Source organism: Aspergillus neoniger, assembly GCF_003184625.1.
Source record: "Aspergillus neoniger CBS 115656 unplaced genomic scaffold BO87scaffold_3, whole genome shotgun sequence".
Taxonomy (NCBI): domain Eukaryota; kingdom Fungi; phylum Ascomycota; class Eurotiomycetes; order Eurotiales; family Aspergillaceae; genus Aspergillus; species Aspergillus neoniger.
Genome location: NW_020291131.1, coordinates 1,091,380 through 1,117,157, shown reverse-complemented (window position 1 = coordinate 1,117,157; position 25,778 = coordinate 1,091,380). Strand labels below are relative to the sequence as shown.

General features: G+C 49.5%; 8 protein-coding genes and 1 non-coding gene across 9 annotated transcripts; 4 read left to right on the top strand and 5 right to left on the bottom strand.

The window, feature by feature from the left end:
* Positions 1-1,321: 1,321 nt before the first annotated feature.
* On the top strand, positions 1,322-2,960 carry BO87DRAFT_326094 (glycoside hydrolase family 76 protein; the record flags this gene model as incomplete). The annotated part of the gene is made up of 3 exons (XM_025620128.1): positions 1,322-1,412; positions 1,467-2,161; positions 2,214-2,960. 3 exons carry the CDS (start codon positions 1,322-1,324, stop codon positions 2,799-2,801), a joined length of 1,374 nt encoding a protein of 457 aa, XP_025484351.1. The 3' UTR covers positions 2,802-2,960.
* A 389-nt stretch (positions 2,961-3,349) lies between these two features.
* Positions 3,350-4,468, top strand: BO87DRAFT_455566 (glutathione S-transferase family protein). Its single transcript, XM_025628661.1, has 3 exons — positions 3,350-3,737; positions 3,794-4,116; positions 4,169-4,468. The coding sequence occupies exons 1-3, from the start codon at positions 3,372-3,374 to the stop codon at positions 4,275-4,277; spliced, it is 798 nt and encodes a 265-aa protein (XP_025484350.1). The 5' UTR covers positions 3,350-3,371; the 3' UTR covers positions 4,278-4,468.
* A 589-nt stretch (positions 4,469-5,057) lies between these two features.
* Positions 5,058-6,746, top strand: BO87DRAFT_443367 (hexokinase; the record flags this gene model as incomplete). The annotated part of the gene is made up of 5 exons (XM_025628093.1): positions 5,058-5,106; positions 5,165-5,275; positions 5,335-5,360; positions 5,411-5,821; positions 5,878-6,746. The coding sequence occupies 5 exons, from the start codon at positions 5,058-5,060 to the stop codon at positions 6,697-6,699; spliced, it is 1,419 nt and encodes a 472-aa protein (XP_025484349.1). The 3' UTR covers positions 6,700-6,746.
* A 31-nt stretch (positions 6,747-6,777) lies between these two features.
* Positions 6,778-9,936, bottom strand: BO87DRAFT_326089 (2-oxoglutarate dehydrogenase family protein). Its single transcript, XM_025620127.1, has 3 exons — positions 9,851-9,936; positions 7,413-9,798; positions 6,778-7,366 (listed from the first exon to the last, which is right to left on the bottom strand). Exons 2-3 carry the CDS (start codon positions 9,739-9,741, stop codon positions 6,840-6,842), a joined length of 2,856 nt encoding a protein of 951 aa, XP_025484348.1. The 5' UTR covers positions 9,742-9,798; positions 9,851-9,936; the 3' UTR covers positions 6,778-6,839.
* Positions 9,937-10,393: 457 nt separating this feature from the next.
* On the bottom strand, positions 10,394-12,030 carry BO87DRAFT_403637 (dihydrolipoamide succinyltransferase). The gene is made up of 4 exons (XM_025625791.1): positions 11,329-12,030; positions 10,890-11,273; positions 10,655-10,837; positions 10,394-10,600 (listed from the first exon to the last, which is right to left on the bottom strand). The coding sequence occupies exons 1-4, from the start codon at positions 11,992-11,994 to the stop codon at positions 10,484-10,486; spliced, it is 1,350 nt and encodes a 449-aa protein (XP_025484347.1). The 5' UTR covers positions 11,995-12,030; the 3' UTR covers positions 10,394-10,483.
* A 749-nt stretch (positions 12,031-12,779) lies between these two features.
* BO87DRAFT_443366 (thiolase-like protein) lies at positions 12,780-14,007 on the bottom strand (the record flags this gene model as incomplete). Its single annotated transcript, XM_025628092.1, has 2 exons — positions 12,780-13,782; positions 13,832-14,007. The coding sequence occupies 2 exons, from the start codon at positions 14,005-14,007 to the stop codon at positions 12,780-12,782; spliced, it is 1,179 nt and encodes a 392-aa protein (XP_025484346.1).
* Positions 14,008-17,295: 3,288 nt separating this feature from the next.
* On the top strand, positions 17,296-17,368 carry BO87DRAFT_t38. The gene has a single exon. It is a non-coding gene; the product is annotated as a tRNA-Thr (tRNA).
* Positions 17,369-17,685: 317 nt separating this feature from the next.
* BO87DRAFT_393426 (putative RNA helicase-like splicing factor (HRH1)) lies at positions 17,686-20,424 on the bottom strand (the record flags this gene model as incomplete). The annotated part of the gene is made up of 2 exons (XM_025625060.1): positions 17,686-17,699; positions 19,089-20,424. The coding sequence occupies 2 exons, from the start codon at positions 20,422-20,424 to the stop codon at positions 17,686-17,688; spliced, it is 1,350 nt and encodes a 449-aa protein (XP_025484345.1).
* Positions 20,425-23,009: 2,585 nt separating this feature from the next.
* BO87DRAFT_326079 (ATP-dependent RNA helicase SUV3) lies at positions 23,010-25,737 on the bottom strand. The gene is made up of 3 exons (XM_025620126.1): positions 25,328-25,737; positions 24,136-25,250; positions 23,010-24,086 (listed from the first exon to the last, which is right to left on the bottom strand). The coding sequence occupies exons 1-3, from the start codon at positions 25,493-25,495 to the stop codon at positions 23,105-23,107; spliced, it is 2,265 nt and encodes a 754-aa protein (XP_025484344.1). The 5' UTR covers positions 25,496-25,737; the 3' UTR covers positions 23,010-23,104.
* Positions 25,738-25,778: the final 41 nt, after the last annotated feature.

Here is a 25,778-nt window from a genome sequence, read left to right as displayed (position 1 = left end):
GATCTTTTTTTTTCTTATCTCTCTAATCCTCCAGTAAACTCAATCTTGCAATGGCAGCACTCATACAACGAATCATAAGCAAATCTATAAACAGGAATTTGTAAAATTAATCAGATATTCTTCAATAGACTTTCTGCTCTTGCTCTGCTGTTACTATTAGTGTACTACGACTATTTGAACTGATGTGTAACCACTTTAGGTAGGACTTGTACACGCGATTCTACCTTCCCAAAATTTCATAGAAATAAGGAGATGACTGAGATGATCTTAGGCTCCTACACAGCTACTCATACTTGCATGCTTATGAATAGCGATGATAAGCATGGCAACGCTCGCCCGAAAGGCTTATAATACCTCGGCTTGCCTTGGCTAAAGGCCAACTCCGAGCCTATCTACTCGCGCCTACAAACCTTCATGTCATTGAGTAGGCTAGTTGACTTTTGAACTTGCCCGCCCGTCCTTCGATCCTCGAGCTTCTACCGAGTCGTTTAACGACTCATTGAAGGCTAAATTTTTAGATATCCCCGCAGAGTTGTAAACTCAGAGTGAAAGCCAGAAATACAGTTGTAGCTCAGAGTTCTAGAAATTGCTTTCTGCTGAGTACAAACGATACTTCAGAACAATGACAGGCTGCTCTCGGTCATGGTAAGCAACATTCCTGTGGTGGTTCACCCTGCAGATACCTAAAGCATTTTGGACCCTGCGTAAGAAGCCCGCTGACTAAGATTTTGATGTTGCAGTTAACTAAGAGTTAGGTCGTGACCTCACGGATTACCCCAAGTAGAATTATCAGAAAACTAGTATAGATAAAGCCTCTATAGACATTTTTTCAGTTCGCACCACCCAAAACCTCATATCAGAAAACCCGAATAATGAGCCGGGGATAGTCATGAGGCTCATTGGCCATGTGCAGTGGAACGGGCCCTAACCGCCCCAGACTTTGACTGACGCTAACAAAACAACCGAAATGAACCATAAGCAGTCAGCAAATTATTAGAAAGCCAGCTGTTTTAGCGTCTTCGGACCCTGAAACTTGTCCTATCGAAGGCCTTTGGTGCAGTTCGAGCATTTTTCCGCCCCTGAGGCTATTGTGCACCCTCCACTTCGTGTCAAGTCTAAGCCTCGTTGGGGGCATTCACCCCTCCTGAAGAAGACCGTGGTGAACTAAACTCCATTCCGAACCACATGGTCAAACTCTCATGTCCACTTACAACCCCACCCAAATCTGGGATTCTTATGCTGGTTCTTATCAAATATAAGCCGCCCGAGGATTCCCATGATTTCCCGCTGATCATCAACCACACTCATTAATACAACCACCATGGTATTCGCTCATTGCATAGCAGCGGCATTCACCGTCGCCGCCTTGGCCGGTACCCCTGCTGCAATCGATCTCGACATCACCAACGAACGTACGTTGCCTTCTCCCATCACTCATGCAAGCGAACCCCTCTGACGCCTCGCAGAATCCATCAAAGATGCTGCCGCCACAGCCGCCTTCAACGCCATGTCCTACTACACGGGCAACCAGACTGGCCAAATCCCCGGGTACATCAACCACACCTGGTGGGAAGGCGGAGTACTCTTCGACACCATGATCCGGTACTGGTATTTCACCAACGACGCCTCTAACAACGCCGCCGTCAGCCAGGGCATGTATCACCAACGTGGCGCCGGGAACGACTACATGCCCAGCAACTGGTCTTCATACATGGGTAACGACGACCAGGTAGCCTGGGGCCTCGCCGCCATGACAGCGGCAGAGCTGAACTACCCGGAGGACGCTGGAATGCCGTCGTGGGTGGATCTAGCGGAGCGGGTGTTCGATGTGCAATCCGCCCGCTGGGACAACAGCAGCTGCGAAGGTGGTCTCCGCTGGCAGATTTGGCCTTACCAAGTCGGATACACAATGAAGAACTCTATGAGCAATGGGGGGTTGTTCCAACTCGCGGCGCGGTTGGCTCGGTATACCAATAACCAGACCTATGTCGATTGGGCAAACACGATCTGGGACTGGAGTACCCTGATTCTAGTGAATCAGGAAAGTTGGAACGTCGCTGATAGTACTGATGCGGCAAACGGTTGTACAAACCTCGGTAACAATCAGTGGTCGTATAACTACGCAGTGTATCTGAGTGGCGCGGCATATATGTACAACTACGTAAGTAGTTATGCACGCTCTGGGTATAGAACAGAGGACTAACAAGAGATAGACAAACGGAGAGACCACGCAATGGAAGACAGCCTTGGATGGGTTGTTGAACAGTACCTTAGAAACATTCTTCCCCGCTAAATTTGGCGGTGAGATCATGTCTGAGGTGCTTTGTGAACCCGCGAACGTCTGTAACGACAACGAGATAACTTTTAAGGGTCTTCTGGCAGAAAGTCTCACCTTCACCAGCATGCTTGCGCCATATACATCATTCGACATCCTGCCGCGCCTACAAGGCTCGGCTGTTGGCGCTGCGAAGCAATGCAGTGGCGGAAGTAGTAACACAACTTGTGGACAGCACTGGTACAAATCAAGCTGGGATGGCACGGAGGGCATTGAGGAGGAAATGAGCGCAACGAGCATCTTCACGTCCAACCTGGTGGCGTATAAGCACCTGTCTCCGGCTACGAAGACTACGGCGACAAATGTGACCTCCTCAGCTGGTACGGATACTGGAAATGGAACGACTACTGCCAGCACGGCAGCGGGAAGCAACAGTGTTGTCCCGACAAACGGTGCCAATTCTCTGCCTTGCGGACCCTTTGGTGTTGCTGTTGCTATTGTCGCGGGCGCTTTTTTCATTGCTTAAGTGCTTAAGCCTAGCTTACATAGCTAGACTCGATTACCCGAATCCAGCGCAGTCAGAGCACTTTTATCGGACTTGATGGCTTGTATGGGTGGAAATCTTTTATATGCCTTTTACTATATTGTGATAATATATCTGTTGTCGCTTCTTGACCCATCCTCTGAAGCCGATCAACGATCATTCTCACAAAGCGGAACAGAATTTCGGTCATGAGTGTTCGTCCAGCTTTACAGCCCCGAACGAAGTATCTAGCGTCCGTAGTAGGGTCCCCGCAAGAGCAGGATCTAGGCAGCATTCTAGGCAACATACCCCTATTTACTGATACCATTGGCTTGTCAATTGACCTTGTTTATTTCCTTCTCGCCCCTCATCCTCAATGAAACAGCTAAGAAGCACACTAGGATAAGTCTAATTCGCCCGGCGAATAAGAATTCATCCTTTCTACCCAACACGAGCCCGATCCACTCTCGGTCTTTGCAATAATCGCAAAACCCGCTTTAAGAGCTTTTCAACCACCCATCATCGTCACTATCTCAGCGAACTAACCCGCGGACACAACTAAACAGGGACACAATGAGAATCATCCAGAAACAACCAGAAATAACCCTATACCGCGGCTTCCCCGGCACGGGGATCTACACATGGTCACCCTTCGTCACGAAACTTGAAGTCCGCCTCCGGTTTAGAGGACTATCTTATCGCACTGAAAGTGGGTCTGTTCGCGCGGCGCCACGGGGAAAAGTGCCTTATGTTACTATTTGCGATGAAGACAAATCTGGGCCGGATCAGGCTCGGACAATGTCTGATTCGGATCTCATCATACAGGATCTCGTCAATGACGATATCCTCCCAGACCTAAATGGCGACTTGAGTGTTCAGGACAAGGTTCTTGACTCGGGGATTAGAGCGTTGTTGGAAGACAAACTATACTTTTTGCAGGTATTATTAATACCGTCCACCCCGTTTGTACATCTTGTTTGATTGACGAGAAATAGGGTTATGAAAAATGGATTGACAATTACTATTCCATGCGAGAACATATTCTAGCCTCACTGCCGTATCCTGTCCGGATAATCGTGGGACATCTCATCTACCGGAAACAGTATCAGACGTTGCATGGGCAAGGGACATTACGCTATTCGGCAGAAGAACGGAGCGCATTCAAGAAACAGATATGGGAGGATATTAACGCCTTATTAGAGGACTCCAGGTTGCAGAGTGATCGCAGGGGACCATATTGGGTGCTTGGGGGTCAGCATCCGACTGAGGCTGATGCTACGCTGTTTGGGTTCATTGTTGGGGCTTTGATCTGTACCGCGTAAGATCCCTGTTTGGGGGAGTAGTACGTCTTGGGTACTAATTATATGCAGGTGTCCTGAAACGCAGGCGATCGTGAGAGGACTACCAGTTCTGGTAGATTATGCGCAGAGAATTCATGATCGGTACTTTCCGGATTATGAGCTTTGGGCGGAGGAATAGTAGTTTCAACCTCGTTCTTAATTGGCATCCTTAATTGGAAGTTGTGTCAACACATGCCATATGTTACTAAATGCGTTGGGGACAAGTGGGTTGGTCAGCCATAACAGGAAAACATGTGTGTGATCTAGATCATTCCGGAAACACCGATACGGTGAAAATAACCCGCGCAGTGCATTAGGTAGATAACCTGCTAGACGCCTTGAACAGTAAGGTGCCACGAAAAGACTGCGAGCTTATAACCTATCTTAAGATGATAATACTCCATAAGGATCACTACATCATCAACACCTACCACTTTCTAGACCCTTCCACAAGACATAGACCCAGAGCCAAGAGCCTCTAGATAAGCTCTAGATAAGCATTGCCTTGAAACAAGGCCATGTAGATCCAACCATCTTATCAACCAGACGCCGGAAGGGACCACTCCGCGGACCCGCCTCGGGCCGACGTCATCCTGAAGTCAACCCGATTCATCGCCGAGCTCTGAAGATGCCGGTCCTACTGTTCTCGGAACATTGTGTACCGGTCTAGAAATAGAGTAATCCAGGAAACTTGGCTATGACTGGTTGGGAGCAAACCCGCGGCTGATTAACTAGCCTGGTTGTCAGATGTGGGTATGCTTCATGAGGGCTAAGCTGTAGACCGAAGGTATACGTAAGAGGAGGTGATTGTGTTACTTATCTGTGCTATATAAAACCTATCGAGAAGGCTCATGATTTTCGCTTGAACACCATATTCTTGTTCAACGTTAGTTAGAAGATCATATTGCTAGTTGTCGAAATGAAGGAACCACAGGGCGCTCCCGCATCGGGCATCCACTTCCCGCAGGGTATACTACTCTCCTCGTCACATGTTCTACAGAGCCCTGGACTGACACTGCAGCGTAGGAGTATCGGTAAAAGTGACAGAAGAGGTTCAAAAGATCGCGGATATGTTCCGTGTGGATGGAGACACGCTTCGACGTATCACCGACCATTTTGTCAAGGAGATGGAGAAGGGTTTGTATACAGCCCTGACCACATAATGTAGTAAAGGCTCTGACATTGCCACTATTCAGGACTTGGAAACTCCGACAGCGATATTGTACGCTTTTTTCTCTCCCTCAGTCAATCTGATAGACTGACGCATGCCAGCCAATGAATGTAACCTGGGTTACCAAATCCCCAACCGGCCACGAAACAGGCCAATACTTGACCGTGGACATGGGCGGAACCAATCTCCGCGTCTGCAACGTCACTCTCACAGAAGATAAAGGCGGATACAAGATTACACAGAGCAAGTTCAAGTTACCTGGTGGCTTGAAGACAGGAAATGCGCAGGAGCTATGGGCGTACATTGCAGACCGCGTGGCAGACTTTCTGCGCGAGCGTGAATTGACTCCCCGCCCGGTCGAGAAACTACCACTTGCGTTTACCTTTTCCTATCCGGTGACTCAAGATAATATTCGACATGGTGTCTTGCAACGTTGGACAAAAGGATGGGATGTATCTGGAGTAGAGGGTGAGGATGTTGTTGCACAGTTGGAAGAGGCGTTTGAGGAGAGGGTAAGCTCTTCTATACCATCTAGATATCACGGTACTGACTTGTGGTTCATCGACAGAACGTCCCTGTGCACATCGTCGCCCTAGTGAATGACACGACTGGAACGCTTATCGCATCGGCATATAAAGACCCTGAGATCAAGATCGGTAGCATCTTTGGCACCGGATGCAACTCAGCATACATGGAAAAGATCGGGCGCGTGCCGAAGATCGCAGGGCACCATCTCCCCACCGACCAATACGTCGCAGTCAACACCGAGTATGGCGCCTTTGACAACAGCCACCGGGTTCTTCCGCGATGCCAATTCGACCTCGAGATTGACCGTGCTTCTCCGCGACCGGGTCAACAGACATACGAGAAGATGGTGGCTGGGCTGTACGTGGGAGAGATAGTGAGGCTTATTATTGTTCATTTACATGAGAAAGCTGGCTACCTGGAGAACATGGACCTCGGTCGTCTGAGACATATTCACGCTATGGAATCGTCGTGTGTGTCGAGGATGGAAGAGGATGGGTCAGCGGAGGATAGCGCGATGGCGGAGACACGAAAATTCCTCAAAGAGGAATTTGGCATTGAGCCAACATGCGAAGAACTCCGTGTCTGTTGTCGTCTTGGGGAAATTGTCTGCACGCGTGCGGCCAGGTTGTATGCGTGCGGCATTGCGGCTATCTGTAAGAAGGAGGGCATTCGCCAAGGCCGTGTTGGTGTGGATGGGTCTACTTTTGAGAAGCTTTTCCGGTTCAAGGAGCGGGCGGCGGCTGCTTTACGAGAGATCCTCGAGTGGCCTGACGGTTCAGAGGACTTGATTACCTTTGTGCCTGCAGAGGATGGGTCGGGAATTGGTGCAGCTTTGATTGCGGCGTTGTCTGGGAGAGAGTGAACAGCAGGAGGGGTTGACATGGTCTAATGAATAACGATATACGAAGCACATCTATTATATGGAGACTGTTTATTCTTAGTCCGTTAGTATAATGATAAAGACATCGGTACCTCGATCTATAAAGCTATGTGAAGAATTGATCATTGACGGGAAGACACCTGAAACGCGTCACTCATGACCTTTTCTTCCTCAATGGCGTGAAGCACCTTATACCCCACTGCAACACTTGACATTGGATCCCTCCCTGCATACCGTACTTTCTTATCTGTATGATGCTTCGTCTTAGACAGAATAACCTCGAACCTGGGCATAATATGACCCCAAGCGCCACCATTAAGCGTTTCTTCTTGGCACCAAACAACATCTGTTGCGTTCGCGTAGTTATCCAAATTTTGTCTAACTTGCTCCCACGGAAACGGATGAAGTTCCTCAATCCGTGTAATAGCCGTGTCTTTGAGGCCATGTGTTTCGCGATACTTGTAGAGCGCCGCATACACTTGGCCGGAGCAGAAGATGACACGCTTGATGTCCTCCGGCTTATTGATAGTAATACCGTGCTGGGTTTCGGAGAGCAACGGTTGGAAGTAGGGAGTCTCTATGAACTGTTCAATATCCGAACGTGCAAGGGGGTGGCGCAGTAGGGACTTGGAAAAGAGTATGATAAGAGCTACATTTGTTAGCAGGGGTATGAGATATCGGAGAGGAAAACATACGCTTTCTGAAGTCCCGGTGAACTTGCCGACGCAAAACGTGGAAGTAGTTTGCAGGACTTGTCATGCACACAATCTGTATGTTAGTATCCTGATGCTGGCGCTGGAGCTGCTTTGGTGTTGGGAAATGCCTCGAATCTTCGTCGCCCAGTTGCAAGAATCGCTCCAAGCGGGCTGAAGTATGTTCCGGTCCTTGGCCGTCGTAGCCATGAGGCAACGAAAGAACCACTCCAGAGCGCTGGAGCCACTTCTTCTCAGAAGATGCAATATAGTTATCAATGATAACTTGAGCGTTGTTTGCAAAGTCGCCGAACTGGGCTTCCCACATCACGAGAGCATTTGGATCTGCCAATGAGTATCCAAACTCAAAACCCATTGCTGCAGTCTCACTCAAGGACGAATTGGTTATGGTGAATAAGCTCTGGCCTGGGTTGATGGTGCTTAAGGGTGTGTATGTTTTGTTGGTTCGTTGGTCGTGGAGAACGGCATGACGCTGAGAAAAGGTGCCTCGTTCGACATCCTGTCCGGCTACTCGAACCCCTGTACCGTCACGGAGAAGCGTTCCGAATGCTAGAGCTTCGGCAGTAGCCCAGTCAATATCTTTTCCAGTCGTCACTGTTTGTTGCCGGCGAGAAAGAATTCTTTCTAGATTCTTATGTAGCTCGAAGCCTTGCGGGACCTCCGCTCCAAGCTTCTTAGACACGGCCTCGATGGATTCGTGACTGACTGCAGTCACCTTCGGTGGTAGTGTTTCCATATTCGACTCTGTTGGCGCCTTCAATCCTTTCCACGAATCGATTAGCCACTCTTTTGGATCAGGCTTCTGCTCTTTCCTCTTGCCGAAACATTCCAGAAGTTCTGCCCAGGCTTTATCTTTCATCCTCTGGACTTCCTCTCTCATGACGACGCCTTTTGAGATCATGCTAGCCTCATACCCATCGAGAATATTCTTCTTCTCCGCGATGCGCTCATACATCGTTGGCTGGGTGAATGAGGCCTGGTCCATCTCGTTATGCCCATTGCGCCGATAGCAAACGATGTCGACGAGGAAATCTTTATTGAATGTTGCCCGGAAATCTGCAGCGAGTATACCAGCAAGAACCACTGCCTCGACATCGTCACCATTGACATGAATAACTGGTGCGTCCAAGATTTTCGCCACGTCTGTGCAATATGGCGACGACCTCGCCTGCCAGGCATCGGTCGTGAACCCAACCTGATTGTTCACGATGAATCTTAACGTTCCACCAATCTCGTACCCTTTCAATGCAGCCAGTCCCAGCGTCTCATACACTGTTCCTTGGCCAGCAAAAGCCGCGTCGGTATGTACATTCAACATCATCGTCTTCTCACTATCGCCATTCTTCCCATCTTGAATCGCCCTCGTCTTCCCCATAACAACCGGGTTCACCGATTCGACATGCGACGGCTGCGGGGCCATATTCATATACACTTTCTTCCCGGAAGCAGTCACCCTCTCACCACTTCCCCCATAGTGATACTTAACATCTCCGGGTATAACCCAAGCTGAAGTCTCCTTGGAATCGAAATCCCGCAACATGGACGCGCCATCTTTTCCAACAATATTATATAGCGCATTCATGCGCCCGCGATGGCCCACGCCCATCTCAATATGCTCAACACCATTCTCAGCCGATCGGTCTACGGCCGCCTCGAACGCAGGGATGTAGCTTTCGATTCCATCGAGCCCAAATCGCTTCTCATTGGGAAACTTCGTAGCGAGGAACTTCTCCCAAGCCGTAGCGCGTACTAAGCCATCCAAGATACGTTTCTTCTCCTCATTCGAGAATATATGGCGTTCTGGCCCCTCGATCCGCCTCCGGATCCATTCTACCTGCTCCTGGTCCGAAATGTGCATGTACTCGACACCCATACTTCCACAGTAGGCTTCCTCGCAGATGGCGATGACCTCCCGCAAAGTCATGCTCTTCGTCGCGGTGAAATCCTGCGCACCTAACCCAACAGGGATGATCATATCTAGATCCTCAGGTCCGAGGCCATAATGCGACAGGGACAACTCCTTCTTCCGGACGTTTCCTTCGTTGAGCATTCCTAACGGGTCGATGTTGGCGTGTTCGTGGCCCCAGCGCTGATATGCCTGTATTAAGTGGATGGCTTTGAGCTGCTTCACTGTCTCCAGTTGCGCGTGTGTAGCATTTGTTGGTTTGGGTATCGTAGAAGTTGCAGATACTAGTTCTGGCGGAGGGATGAAAGCCTGCTCAATTGCGACATGTCCGTTCTCAACGTTGTGGAAGTATGCTTGCCAGGAGACATGTACGGAGGTTGGGTCAGCTTTCCATGATGTGTACATGGTGTCGATGTAGGTCGAGGCGGTGCCTTGGAGGAAGCTGTCATTGTTGTGCTCGCTCTGTTCAGTGTTAGGGTCTTTGGTATTCACAAAATATATAGAGACGGCATACCAATTTGTCTACTGAGCGCTGTGTCGTTGCTTGAATGGCATATAGCCGTGGGTGGAGAGGGTGACGGGAAGAGTGGTGGACTTGCCGTAGGCTAAGTATTCGAATTCGTGGAACGAACATATCGTCTCTTTTGTAACGTTACTAAGTAGTGATGAGTAAGCGCCTTGTTGAGTGTCTGGATAAAGAGTATGATTGGCTGCTGTTGGTGCTGTCACTATTTATATATTTGCTGAGTTGTTGCAGCAACAGATCGGAGTGTGAGGACACCACCAGTGCAAATAAGTTGTAAACTAAAACTGAATACAAAAGGAGACCCCGCATCTTAAGTAAAGCTCGGTAAGCTTTCGGTAGTATCTCCTCTGAAGATTGATACATGCATATCGGTATGAAGGCTTCTCGCCGACGGATGTTCCATGCGGTCGGCAACTTAATGAGATGCCGTTCCGCGGCACATCCGATCTATGTCCGAAAAGTATGTTGATGCCTCGAAATGCAGGCCACAAAAAGTATATTCAAGTCGCTTCAGTTTGAATCACATTGGAGGCAGAAGACAAGGTTTCATAGATATGTACAGGGTGTTTTTATCTCAGAAGCAAAGAAAAAGCACTAGCAGAGAACAATTGTCTACACAATCTACTCAATCAGCATGCTCGCCGGATCTTCGAGATACTTCTTCACCAAGGTCAGGAAAGTAACCGCTTCGCGACCATCCACCAGCCGATGATCGTATGTCAGAGCAGTATACATCATCTGGAAAATGTGAATGAGAATGCTAGAATACCACGCATTATGAGTTGAGCTTACCGGCCGGATTTCGACCTGTCCATTGACAGCAACAGGCCTTGCTTGAATTCCATAGATACCCAGCACCGCCGTCTGCGGCACATTGATGATTGGCGTACCAAACAGCGATCCCCAAATGCCACTGTTGCTGATGGTGAACGAACCTCCGGACAAGTCGTCCATAGTTAATTTGCCATCGCGTGCCTGTACCAGTTAGTGGGTTATACCCTCAAAACAACGACGATCCTAAGCATACCTTCTTTCCCAACTCAGCGATGCCCTTCTCAATCCCCACCACACTCAAACTCTCCATATTCCTCAATACCGGCGTAACCAGCCCCTTCGGTGTCGCAACAGCAACACTGAGATCGATATAATCTCTGAACACAATAGTATCATCATTCTCGATAGAGGCATTGATTGCCGGGATCTCCTTCAAGGCAAGCGCAGACGCACGGGCAACTGGACCCATGAATCCAAGCTTGACACCATGTTTCTGGAGTACATCGTCTTTGTTCTGTGCCCGGAATTCCATCACCTTGGACATGTCGACCTCATTGAAGGTAGTAAGGAAAGCGGCGGTGTTTTGGGATTGCTTGAGACGCTCTGCGGTGCGGAGACGCATGCGGGTCATTTTCTCCTGCATCAAATTTAGTATCTCATCATTGAAAGCGAAGTTGGCAAAGTTTAATTACCCTTCTCTCTGCGCGACTGCCCTTGTAAGCTGACACGGGTCCTTGAGCGCCGGCGACGGGTGCAGCAGGCTTCGATGATGCAGTGGGCGCAGTAGATTCCTTCTTAGGCTCGTGTTTTGCCTCTGGTTGGGACATAGGGGACGATGCCGGCTGATCTTCTTTTGATTCCTTAGCAGCCTCTAAAGCAGGTTGAACCTCTGCAGATTGCGACGCATCGCGCTTCTCCAGAGATAATTCAATAACCGCCTGTCCGACCGTCACCGTATCGCCCTCGTTCACAAGTAGTTTCGCAATTGTACCGCTCTCAGACGCATTTATAGCGACGTCGATTTTATCCGTCTCTATGGAAGCGATTTCCTCATCTTGCTCTACGTAATCCCCCACCTGCTTGTGAAATGTAGTAAGGACACCCTCGGAGATAGATTCCGCCATGGCGGGGACGTTAATGACTCGTGTTTCTGCGGTACGAAGGGCCGATACACTGAAAGCGCGCGGTTGCTGCGACGACTGAAGGGGTGTCCATGACTTCTGTGATGCGGCGGTTGTGCGCGATGTAATTCGAAGCGCGTTGTATGTATGAATAGAGTGGACTGTAGGTGTGGTGCTGATAGCGCGTGGAATGCGGGCAATGGGGCCCCGGAGTCGGGGTGTTGTTCGCGATAACATTGTGGGTGATTGACGATGCGACAAGGTGAGAAATTCTAGACCTCTGAGTAGAGGAGCCTCAGGAGATTTAGAACGAGGGTGTTCCTCGGCTTGTGGTTGTGATGCCGCGTGGCCCGGCGGGAATACCCTCGGTTGCCGACCCGCCGGGATTTCGGCTACTTAATGCGGCTATATGGCAGAAGCTTACACTACGTTGTTATCGAGCAAACTTGCCTCTGCTTGTCGTTCATCATGGGTCGTCTGCGTATAGTAACAGCTATTCTTGGTATCTATAGTTGAGTGATACGATGACATTCAATGCTCAATATAGGAACTAACTGTCTGGTTCTTGCACCTCATATAGTCTATCATATCATCTATGTCTGAAAAGGGCTGTCAAGATAGCATCCGTAACGTAGGCATGGGTACCATATACCTGGCTACATTAGGTGAGTTACATAGCAAATTTGGAAACAATGTACTTCCCAATCTATTAGTCTTTAGGCAAATCAACTATGGTGTAACAGGGATGAAGATTGGAGATATTATTCGCAGATCAGCCATGCAGGGGTAAGCCGTATAGCATGATCTGCTTGCTCTCAAGCAGGTATCTTATCTTGTAAAGAACAGGTATTCAACATTATTTATATCTTTAGAGTAAGCATACATACAGCAATCGAGAGCCACAACGAAACACATATTACCCAGATGACTGGAGATCGGGAGAAAACAGAAGCGAAGTCATCAATCAATCCAGAGCCAAACCGCTTTTTGCACACCAAGATGCCAGAGGCAGAGATCACTTTCTATACCATGCGGCGTAAAAGGGTCATCTCGGTTGTAAGACCAGGTCCAAAACTACACGCAACAACATTCGGTGACTCCAGCTTCAGTTCCCGCACCTTATCCAACACAGCGAGGACTGCAACACTGGACGTGTTTCCCCTTGTCCTGTAGATCTCATTACTAGCCGCCAATGCATCATCTGGCAAGTTAAGCGCATCCTGTGCACCCTGGATAACAGCCTTGCCACCTGGGTGGAGGGCCCAATGAAAGTCGGTCGGCGAAGCGGATGACATCCCGTTGGATTGTATCAAAGACTGGAAGGGGGCTTTTATGGATGCAACTGCAAGCTTGGGAATGTTCTTCGAGATCGAGGCCAAAAATCCATGGGTGCTGACTTTGTACGACATCTCATCGAGTGTTCCAGGTGCAACACCGGTCCGTTGGTCAACGACTGCGAATCGCTTGGGAGTTTTGTCGCTCATCCCTAACGGGTTGCAAAGGACAAGAGCCGCCGCGCCGTCGCTAAACAGGGCTGGGGCGACTCCAGTAATTCCAGATTGTGAGGAAGCGTGCAGCTCCGCCCGGATTTGAATGCTACAGAGCTCGCATGCCACGACAAGGATTCTCGCCGCTTGATTCCGATAAGTGGCTGCACTTGCTATTGTGGAGGCAACCCGGAGAGCTGCACAACCGCCCCCACAGCCAATGCCGCTTAATAGGATTCGTTCTGTTGATGGAGAGAGTCCTAATTCCCGAGCGACGAATTGATCAAAACCTGGGGCTCCACCGTTCGTAACTGTGACGGACACGATATGCGTGATGGAGGACGGTTCGATGTTGCTTTCACGGAGGGCTTTGAGAGCGGCTTTCGTAGAAAGTTCAACACTGTATTTCCGAAACTCTGCGTCTACATCTTCTGCAGTGGGTGGAGAGGCCCCAAGCCAGCGAGGGTCGTCCCACAAGTCAACGACAGGTCGTGTTTCGATGCCTGTCTTGGTATTGATTTTGAGCAAGGCTTGTAACCTGATTTGGTCAGACAGGGCTCGTCATTTAAGGTGTGATATTTACGTACCATGGCGGGTTATCGGAGTAGATCTTCGAGGCGTATTCATTCAGCTCTTCTGGCACAATCAGTCGGGACGGCCACTCGGTACCCATGCCCGTGATCATTGCCTCATCCCCTTTGAGTGGTACCTCTTGTTTTTGGGGTTGCCCACCAGAAGGTGACGCTGAGAGAGTATTACCCATTTTGCACTCAAAATGTGAAATAAACTAATAAAATGTGCACCACACGCGGGAAGGTCCAGTGATTATTCAACGGAATTGTAGTATGCGAAGAGTGTTTGATGAAGTAAGAATATCTCTTGATTCAACCCATATGGTTGAGTGTAGAGGGGCTTATATAGTAGCGAGCAAGCCATTGCAGAGGATATGAAGGGGACAGCTTGAGCCTTCTGGTAGACCATAAGCTCAGCAACTTGCAGCGGTCCACCAAACCCACCATACAAGGGACATTTGCCTCCCATGCACATTGATCAAGGAAGCAGGCAGCAAGCGTATGACACCTGATGATTGAGTTTGGTTACCGACGAAGTACCGGAGTAAGATCTGTAAGTTGGGTTTCCGGGTCACTGGTAGCATTGTAGGTGCGGGCCCAATTAGGCCAGCAAAATGATGCTGTCACATTTCCTGCAAATCCTATCCGGCCATGCAAACCTTGGACCACATCATGGCCTAACGCAATTCTGAGGTCGAGCTCAGACATCAGTTCATTTTTATTTTTCTATGGTATTTAGTGGTTATCAACATAACCTACTTCTTTCATTTCTCTGTTCTTATCATTTACAGTAGCCTGTTCGTAGGTTCGTGCAAATTCATGAATGCCAAGGTCGAGGTCAATGCTGCTCGAAGAACCGTTATTTCACGCCTGTACTTTCCATCACGAATAAGCTCACCGCATTTACGAATTAGGCTCAAGTGGAGCTGACGTGGTACCATATCTTTAATTAATCTGCACGGTCACCTTTGCGGTACCGATATGTAGTATGCAGGGACCTATAATCCAAGTTGTCTGCAGGTTTACCTGATCGGCAGGTATGATGGGTATTATTTTCTGTTTATAAACTTGATTAGGGTGTACACACTTACGGAATGGGTATGCCTAGTACTTACGTGTTATACGAATTTGGCTTCCAGAAACGGATAGCCTGGCCCGGGTGCATACTTGGACGTGGTTCATGCATAGGTTCAGTCTGCGTTGACTCTCACTCTTTAGATATGTCTCATTAACTTTACCTTGTAAGGCGAATGCCATTCGTCACCACTTTTACCAATCGATACGGGGTAACTAATCTACAGATGATATCCAGATTCGTCAGTTAACGAGAAGTGAATAGCAATAGTAATCTACATCTTCGATCTTGACTTTATTTCCTGGCATGATCCGTTGAGGGATTCGTTTGTACGCTAGTACCGGCGGGAAACGAATCCTGGGTATAGCCCCAATTATTGATTCCCTACGAACTCTCACGGGAGACCCAACAGCGTAATTTGATGGGTTCCTTGCATTTGGAGAGAAGCGTCGCATTTGCAGACTGTCAAATGAACAAGGGGAGGCAGTAAGTAGGTACGTTAAAAGACCGATTCGAGGTTTTCAATTTAGTAACTGCGACGGTAAGCGGAAGTGGTACGACATTGGGAAGTGTTATAGTAATTTCGTAAATATAAGTGAAACATACAGAGAAGCATACGTAGTCTGTAATGCGAGTGCCCATGTATTCTTGTACGGTGGTTTGAGTGTGAAACGTTATCATAACCGATCTCACTGAGTAGGGGTGAAGCTGTCTTCGGTGTTGCGCAAAGAAACAAGGCCATTCTCGGTCGAGTAACTCTAAACAAATAGCCATACGAAGCTTACTTAGATTAATTCAAAAGAGCAGCAGGGAGTGCCGAAGCTCACTCCGTATCAGCTGGGACATCCTGAATGAGAATGGGCGGGCGGATATATTTCTTGACCAGTACCTTCTGGTGTGAGGTATGTCTGCAAATGATGCTATTGTACACCATTAGTAACAGTAGTTATCCCTAAACGAGACCAGCAAGCCTGCAGTTCTCTGTCCACTATGATCTCACCCGCATCATATTGATTGCCAAGCATAGAAACTCATGTACGCTATAGAAGCCTTTTCGTCCAGACACACGACAGCCCCGACCGGACGTATTGCTGTCCGACAGTGAAAGCAACTGCAATGAGGAACAGCAGCAGGCTTCCATGCTGGTTGGAAGTTATAGCTGCAGCATGACCAGCCCTGCAAGTTGGAGTTGCATTGAGGATGCAATGGAGAACATTTGTCGGGCTATTGAGCCGCCTGCAGCGTTTTACTATGAAGCGAAGCTTTCATGCACATACCCTATGCGGTGTGGGACCGACAGCGTACATAACGACATATCACGAACAATCTAGAAAACTAGACTTTGTCGTCTATGAGGTGGGCTTTCTTCGGGTGCTGGCGGCGACGGTAAGAGATCATGCGACTGCATCAGATCTTGCCAGGAAGTGTCTAGATACAATTTTTGTTCTGTCGGTGAGTAACTTATTCTAGAGCAATACTACCACCGGTACAACTAAAAAGCATTGCCGAGTAATCGCTGTAACTCGCGAATCAAGGCCGCAAACAGGATAGTGGAAGAGACGAAATACCAGATGGATACCGCCGAAGAATGGCAACCTGTCAAGCTGGGCTTGATAGGAGGTTTCAAAGTTTACTGTGTATATTTGAGCAGCCATATGAGTATGCAACATGCGATGATGGAGGATGATAATTCAATTGATAACCTGTCTCCTAGCAAGCGATATTTGGTCATAGTCAGAAACAGGCACGCAGTCTAAAGGTATACCAGCTCTCTCATCGTATGGTGTTGGATGTAGATGTTGAGATAAATGACGCGATCAATCATGAGTGAACCAAACGGAATTGGATGATGGGGAATTTCTATTGTACTTCTCAGGCCTGAAGTGAAATTAGTATGTAGTGCCAGACGAAGCTTCTCTAACCTCTTGTACATAGCAGTCCGCGTTATATATAATTTGTTATGCTTGAATCCGGCCCGGAGTCAGAAACAACACGAATTGGGAGCTTCAATATATACTCTCTCTTTCTCTCTGCTTTGGGCCATGTCAAAACAATCACCAGAAGAGAGGAATCTACTCCTAGGATTACGTGTACCAGTGAGATATTACCGCCTCGTAGTACGTTGTCCCAAGACGGCGAAAGCCATGCAACGGAATAGAAAGAACATCCTTTAAGAAAGCATGGATATTAAGAGAGATTAAGAATAGGGTATAAAGACAATGATTTGTTTCTGTGCAAATGGTAGGGGAGGGGTCACATGAGGAGGCACTAGATAGGACTGTCTACTGACTAACTGCTCATGAAGTTGACGAATATTTTGAAGCTCGAAGAGATCAGTCTTCTGCTGAGCGCTCTGACATGTTGGCTTCATATTAAATAATATAAATGCGTCGTATAACAACCAGCTTCTATGGCTCAGTTGGTAGAGCGCATGACTAGTAATCATGAGGTCCGCGGTTCGAATCCGCGTGGAAGCATTTTTTGGCTTTTTCGTTTTTGTCAATCTTGTCTACCCGGGGTTAGGCACAACCAACAATTATCTACAATTCATCCACCTTCCTTATTCTTCTTTTTGAGAAAGAAGAACAGAAATTCAACTAATTCTATGCTCGTTAATTAGTCTACAACATGCAGGAACTTTCAAGAAAGCCAGTACCGTTGGCAGCCACACTCAAGGAACTTTGAACATCTAAAGTATATATATCCGGCACAGGCACCCTCATCAACTCACTCCGAACCAGGCACTCAAATATCCCCAACCCAGTTTCAGTAGCACAATTAAACCTACCGCCATTCAAGCCCCCAACTCTGTACCCATCCAAGAAACATGTAGATCACCACCTTTCAATGACTCAATCACAGTCCCAACACCAGTAGCCACAGACCATTATGCGCAGAGTTCCCAAACTGTACATACATCCTTGCTTTCTCAACATAATCACCACCCACAAGTAGTTCCCAAACCGATTCGTTGCAGAAGTCTATTCTCAAGGATACTACTTGTCACAGATCTCTCAGTCGGCAATGGCGTTTAGCTACCGTCTAAGTTCATAACTAGTATACTACGATACTTCCTCCTCCCTCCTCTCCCCTAGAGCCCGTAACTAGTATAGTACACCACATACCAGACCTACTACCACCCTCAATCCAATATCAAACAAGCAAACTCGTTCATATTATACAATGTCCCCACTCCCAACCCCAACCCTCACCCCTATCACCAAATCCTCCCTCATCGGCGCCTGGACTCTCATCTCCTACATCGCCGAGCCCCCAACCCCCAGGACAATGACGCTCCCAACCACTACTACCCCATGGGCCCGGACGCCCGCGGTACCCTCGTCTACACTCCAGATGATCAGGTGACCGTGAGCGTATTGCCGAAAGTTGCCAAGAATGTGTAGGAGAATTCTAATGATGGGGTCATGTACGCGGGCCGGTACTGGATTGAATACAGCAGTAGCGATGAAGATGATGCTGGTAATGGGGATGGGGATGAGAGGCAGCAGCAGCAGCACGGTCGCGTCCCGGTTGTGCATCATGAGGTCGACATGGCGTCTTCGGTGGAGTTCGAGGGGTCGCAGAAGCGGGAGGCTGTGATTTCTCCCGACGGGAGGTTGAGGTTGTCTGGGTCGGGGTTGTTGGAGGTGGGGATGGTGAGTTTGTTCTCTTCCTTTGGGGGTGATGGTTGACTGTTATTTGCTGATAGTGTTTGGGGTGGTGGTAGGAGCAGATGATGAAGCCGGTGTTGGTGTGGGAGAGGGTTAGTCGGGCTTGATGCTGATGATGTGGTATTGACGGGGGGAGGGAGTGAATGAGCGTGGTTGTTAGATGCTAGAGTACTGGTATACTATATCAGACAGGTTGGAGATAAAGATCAGTCTATTTAATACATTCACAAATATCTCATTAGAATACATCTCTAGCCAAGAGTGAAAAAGCGCGCCATCTGGCGTCGCGTCAAGATTCGTAAGGGGTATGTTTTAAACTACCATATATATGCCCGAAGAATGATTTGAAAAGGAAAAGAAAGATGCCAAAGAAAGAGGAGTGGAATAGATAGCCACGAAAAATCCGAAGATCAACCCCAGGTACCTCCACCTCCACCACGACCCTGCCGTCTCTGTGCGGATAGACGCCAATCATCCTCGCCGGCGAAGCGGTTGTGGAGAGGCTGGATCCGCTCGGCCTTCTTACGCTTCGACAGACGATCGGTGGGTGCGACCTTGAAGAAAGTCGGGGCGGCCTCAACGAGCCACTTGGGCTCGATGGAGGTTGTGCAGTGCATGTACTCCTTCGTTGTAAGAACCAGTGTGTGGTAGATGACATGCTCGGATGGTTTGCCAAACAGTGCGGAACTGGGATGCATGTAGACCGGCGTGCCTTCGACAAGAGTCTTGTATCCTTCCTGCGGGTCCTTGCGAGCTGCATTACGGAAGAATCCCGTACAAAGTGCCTGGCGTACTTTGAGGGTGTTCCTTCCGCAGGAGACGATCTTGTGGTGGTAGCGATCCATAATGCCAAGCAGCTGCTGACGGACGTCCTGCGCACGGCGGATCTGACGGGCCTGGATGAAGTTCTCGAAGCACCAGGCATTGTTGAAGTTGGAGTGTTTCCATCCATTGTAGACGTTGAGAAGAGTCAAGTGGTCACCGTGGGGATCGTGGAACTTGGCCTTCTTTTGATCTGCCTGCTGCTGCTTCTCCTTGGGACGATAAAAGACCGACTGAATGGAAAGCATGGCCACAATGCTCAGCATTTCCTCTGAGCATCCCATGTCGACCGATGCGATGAGAACCTTGGCGAGGGCCGGCTCCATGGGGAAGTCTGCCATCTTTCTACCCAAGCGAGTCAAGAGACCCTCGTCATCTAGAGCCGACAGTGCATACAGCTCCTCCAGAGCAGTAAGCATAGTGTTCGTTGGCGGAGGGTCCATGAAGTCGAAGTGCAGCAAATCGTTGATGCCCATCGCCTTGAGCATGAGAATAGTATGCGAAAGGTTCTGGCGTTGAATTTCGGGAATCGTGGTTGGCAACATTTCCGACTGGTACGCGGCTTCAGTGTACAACCGGAAACATTTTCCGGGACCAGTTCTGCCTGCACGACCAGCACGTTGCTTGGCCTGCGCTTGCGAGATGGGCGTGACTACTAAAGAGTCCATACCCAGTTTGGGATCGTAGGCGTTCTGTTTGACGAAACCAGGATCGATGACGTAGTAGATGTTGTCGATAGTGATAGATGTCTCAGCAATGTTCGTAGCGATGACAACCTTTCTACCTCCTGGCGGGGCAGGCTCAAAAATTCTACTCTGCATTTCACTCGGAAGAGCAGAGTAGACGGGTAGAATGACCAACTCCGGTACTGTTGACCCTAGAGCCTTCATCCGTTCGTATAGAATCTCGCAGGCAGTATCAATTTCCTCTTGACCCGTCAAGAAGAGCAGAATATCACCCGAGGGCTCTGTCAGGTGAATCTGCATAACTGTAATGAGAGCGGCATCAAGATAGTCGGACTCGGGCTCCTTCGAGTACATGATCTCAACAGGGAATGTACGACCGGGAATGGAGAAGATAGGGCAACCGTTGAAGTACTCAGAGAACTTCTCAGCATCCAGCGTAGCCGAAGTAACAATAAGTCTGAGGTCTGGTCTCCGCTTGATGGTCTTTTTGAGCAATCCAAAGAGAACATCGGTGGCAATAGTTCGTTCGTGAGCCTCGTCAAGCATGATGACAGAATACCTTTTCAAATCCGGGTCCAGGAGTACTTCTCTTTGAAGCATACCATCAGTCATGTACTTGATCTTGGTGTCAGGACTTGTGCAATCTTCGAAACGAATCGTGTATCCGACTTCCGCGCCGAGTTTACAGCCGACTTCTTCCGCCACACGTTTGGCAACAGACATGGCTGCTACACGACGAGGCTGCGTACAACCGATAATACCGTTGTTTGCATAACCTCCCTCGGCCAGGTACTGCGTCAGCTGCGTCGTCTTTCCGGACCCAGTATCTCCGACAACAATCAGCAGTTGGTTATCGCGTACAGCATCGAGAAGTTGCTTGCGGAACTTGTAGACCGGCAGACTTTCACGCTGCTGTTTGATGGACATGCTGGTCCGCTTTCCGAAGGACTGGTTCTTGCCCATGGTGACCCGTTTCCACTCGGGGACCGAGTCATCCGGCTTGGACTGCTGAGTACTGCGCAGATCAGCAGCAAACTTCCGCTCTTCAGGCGCAACCATAGGATCCTGCCATTGCGCGTTAAGGTCGACTGCCGCCGCTTGCTCAGCTGCTTTGTCCTGAGCTTCCTGTTGCCTGATGTCTCGTCGCTCCTTGGCCAGATTTGTTCCTGCCATAGCAGCCCGGTTCATAGAGCCATCGGGGGCCTTCACAACTCTGATCGGAGAGAGTTCCAGAGACATCTTGGTCTGACCAGCCAGGAAGGGCGGTTCCTCGTCCTTGACTTCAATGTCGACATCCTCCTCTTCCTCAAACGTGCCTTCACCCGTCAAGGTGGCATGGTATTCCTCATCGATGTCAGGATAGTCTGCTGCGGAGACAGCGCCAGATGCAATCAACTGCTTGATCTCCCATCTCTCAGGGGAGGTCATGCGCTTCCTATTCTTCATAGGCTTTCCATCCGACTCTTCAATAACCGGAACTTCCGAACTCAGGTTACCATATCTATCCTTGCCAGTCATGCCGTCCAGACGCTCCATATTTGCGCCAGATGCCAGACGTCGTTGAGGGATCAAATCGAGACCAGTAACCTGATCCACCTCCTTCATTGACAACCCGATTCGAGAGCCTTGAATGCTAACCACCTTGACCTTGACCGGCTGGCCGCGAGACACCAAATCGGAAGGATGATTAACACGCGCTCCCTCCTGCATGGCCGAAACATGTACCAAGCCATCCACCTTGCCCTTCACACCAAGCAAGTTCACGAAAGCGCCAAAGTCCTTCACTCCCGTGACACGACCATCGTAGACCTTGTATAGCACCGGTTGATCATCCAGTTCCACAGGCGGCGGCTTCCGGAAGTACTCGCCATCCTCATCGCGATCCCGGCGACTCCTCCGCTCACTGTGTCCATTGCGATAATCATCCCTGCTGCTGTATTTGCTCTTCGACCGGCCAAACTCATCCACCTCATCATCACCACCCCTCTTGCTGTATCGAGGGCTCTGCGATCGCGACCGAGACCGGTATCTATCATGGCGTCTGCGTCCACGTCGGTGATCATCGTAATCGGGGCTTCTGCTGCGCTTCCTAGTACTGCCGCGGTCATTCCGTGACGACGACGACTGCGTTGCTGGGGCAGGTTTATCCTGACGCGCTTTGCCCGCCAATCCCTCCAGCATAGCAAACGTATCATCCATAGCATCAGCCTTCGCATCGCCCTCATCGACATTCTCCTCATCCCACTGCTGAACCTTATCCGGCACAGCCAATCCCTTAAACACACGCGCTTTCTTCTCCAGCGCATCCAAAACATCCATATCATCATCGCCGCCCGAGTTATTCGTCGTTTCCGGCTTCTTCGACTTATACTTCGGATGCATCGTAAGCACCAGACGATCGATACTCTCCAGCAAACTCCGAGGGAACTCCGCGCCCATCTCCTCCATGCTCTTGCTGAAATCCACGAATGAGCCACATTTTAGGTGCTGGTCGATCACAAATTCTGCTAACGTCTTGTCGTTGACGCCGAGATGGTTTTGGATTTCACTCGTTATCCGCGACACGAGCGAAAAGAGCTCCAGCGACTGGAGGTCGTCCATGGCGGATGGAGGGAATTGTGATTGTTTGTCGACCCTAGAGAAATGAGGTGGTATAGATGAATGACTGGAGTAATGATTAGAGGATGTCGCGAGAGAGTGCAAAACACTCCTCTGGTCGCAAAGTGAGGACTGCGTCTTCTCTCCGCGGTTCTGGAACCGGCAAAGCTCACTGGCGCGGAAAATCGTTGTGGCGTTTTCGGGAAATCCGGCACCGATAAGATAAGCAGCTCTACTTATCTACTCTCAAGTGTGCAATTATGTAGATATATTGCAAGTAGTAATATTTCTTCATAAACTTGTGTAATTACTCTCTTCTTGTACCGTGTATAATGTGCTTGGTGGATAGGACGTCGTGGCGTCTTCTGGAGTTGAGTTTGAGCTATGTACATGATCATCTCAACAAATCAAACTATATTACATGTGTATATGGTATCTATGCGGCACGCGCCTGGGGAGCTTCTCCAGATTCTTCAGACTGCTCTTGTAGCTGCTCTTCCATCTGCTCTTCGTCAGCAGACAGATCAACAGCGGCAGTCTCATCTTCGGTACCGTATGAGTCAACATCTGCATCGGCGAGCAGCCGTTTCTGCTCCTGAATCTGCTTCTGCAGCGCGATTTGTCGACGGAGAGAGGCATCCTTTCTGAGCTTTTTGTTGGCCGAGAATTCAGTCAACGCTCTGACCATCCTCTCCTCCACCAGCTGCTTGACATGGGATGCCAACGTTCTATCCGTGAAAACTCCGCCACACCGGTAACTGAGCCACAGATACAAGATAACCGATTTGTGCAAGGTCTCCAGCTCGTTAAGGTACTCCTTGTTACCGGACACCGGCTCTTCCAAGATCTCAAGGTTGAGCGCCTGGATGTCTAGCAGACGACCATCGGAATGCTCTGCGACGCATTTGATAAAAGCGATGGCAGCATCGCGGCCGGCGATGAGCCTGGTGTGCATAGGTGAGGCCATGAATGTAAGCTGGTCTGCCGTCCGCAATCCATCGACAGTATCAATGACCTCGGCGTTCTCCAGCTGGTTGCGAGGGTCACACAGGAAAAACAGCGGGTGGACCTGGGAGACCACCATCAAGCGTTTGATCAAGTATTCTAGCGGAACATTGCTCGGGAAGTACGCCGCAACTTTCTGGTAGACTGAGTCGGGAGGAAGGATACCGGCCGACACGAGCGGTGGGGGTTCGCTATCCATTGCCTCGCGAATATAAGGTAAATCAATATCTTCCAAGGAAGTCACATAGCCGACGTTGGTGTCTTCCTCGGAGCCGCTATCCTGCTGCTGTTGCGCGGCGGACCGATACCGTCCAGCGCGTCCACCGATCTGCTTGATTTCAGGCACGCTAAGTCTCTGGAGACCTCCAGGAACCCGTTTGATCAACGTTTCGAAAATGATGCGCTTGCAGCTCCTGCTACAGTTAGACCCGATACAGGGAGAAGTATATAGAAGCAACTTACAAGTTCAGACCCATACCGATGGCGTCACTAGCAACGAGAAAGTCGTAGTCATTGTCGGGGTCGTTGAACAGACTGGCTTGCTGGGTCCGAATCTCAGCCGGCAGACTTCCATAGACGATGGCTGCCCGCTTTCCAGTATTCTTTTCGATGTCTGCTTTCAATGCATGGATACCGACACGAGAGAATGAAACCAAGCAATCTCCCTTTTGGAGATTCTTCAGGTCACCTTTGAGACTGCGGTTCTGAACCTTTAGCGGGTTCAGTCGCTCATACCGATGGATCTCGAGCTTGTCGCCAGTCAAGGCAGCCAATTCTTTGATCAAAGGCACAGCTCTGACTTCACCGCAGAGATGCAGTTCTGTGGCACGCGCACCGAGCACGGCACGAGTCCAAGCCCACCCACGGTGAGGGTCTGCGATCATTTGGATCTCGTCAACAACACCGACCTCATATTGATCTCCCAAGCTGACCATCTCAACGGTGTTGCTGACAATTCTGGAGGGCTTTCCATCTTCCGGAATCTTGACATCATCACCAGTGATGAGACTGCAGGAGGTTCCATTCGCTTGGAAGCGATGGAAAACCTCCTGAGCGAGCAACCGCAAGGGGCCAGCGTAAAAGCCGCGCTTGGATGCTTCCAAACGCTTCAGCGCGTGATACGTCTTTCCCGAATTCGTTGGTCCCACGTGCAGATGAATCGTTCGTTGCAAAGCGCGCGCTTGCGGATACCACTCGGCCGGGCGTCGCAAATCCGCCACCTTCTTCTGTGCTTCGAGATTGGGAGCTGAGTATCTCGACGTGACATCCTCTGCGTACATGTGAAACTCCAGCTCGTTGATTAAACCCCGAACACCATTTTGGAGGTAAGATCTATGCAGCGCATCCTTGATGTGGCGTAATGGACCAACGCTTTTTCGCTCGTCTAGTTTACATGCGTTCAGCATGGTTCGTTCAAACCGGGCCCAATTAGCCAAAGCTGGGTCATCTTTATCTGTAAGATTCTGCCGGTATATGCTCAAAGCGTGTGTTACAACGCCCGCGAAATCTTTTGCTGCAAGCGTTTGTCGGGTGTTCCGTTTCGAAGCGAAGGATGGGGGAGCAGATCTCTTGGAAGACTACACGTAGATCAAAAGTCAGCCATTTGAAATCAAAGATAATAGACAAGTGGTGGGGTAGGGTGATGGATATGTACCGTAGCTCCCTCATTTTTCTTTTCCAGGCTTTGTAGATGGCGCTGTTTCTTGGAAGGCCTTACGGATCTCTGCAGCACCGGAGATGTCACAAATGTCCTGACGGGACGTGACACCGACTGGAAGGTGCAGAAGAGGCAATAGTTGCCTCTGCGACTCCATGACTGCATCCCACCGAGCTGTGCCGGGAGCAATGTCGAATCGAATGATTGCCGTTACTGTCAAGCTGCGGAGCGGGTTCTGCGGAGATCGGAAATGTAGTTTAACTGCAGGAGGCGAGAGAGGAAAAAACGAGGGACTGATTTGGGAGATCCAAAAGGAACCGAAACAAGTAACCCCTGACCAGTCAGAGACCAATCACCGCATCGTCCTGCAACCGCGCGCGAAGGAGGGAATAGTTGTTGAAACCCGAGGATACTATCTGGATGGCAATCATTCGCCATCGGCTTTTTC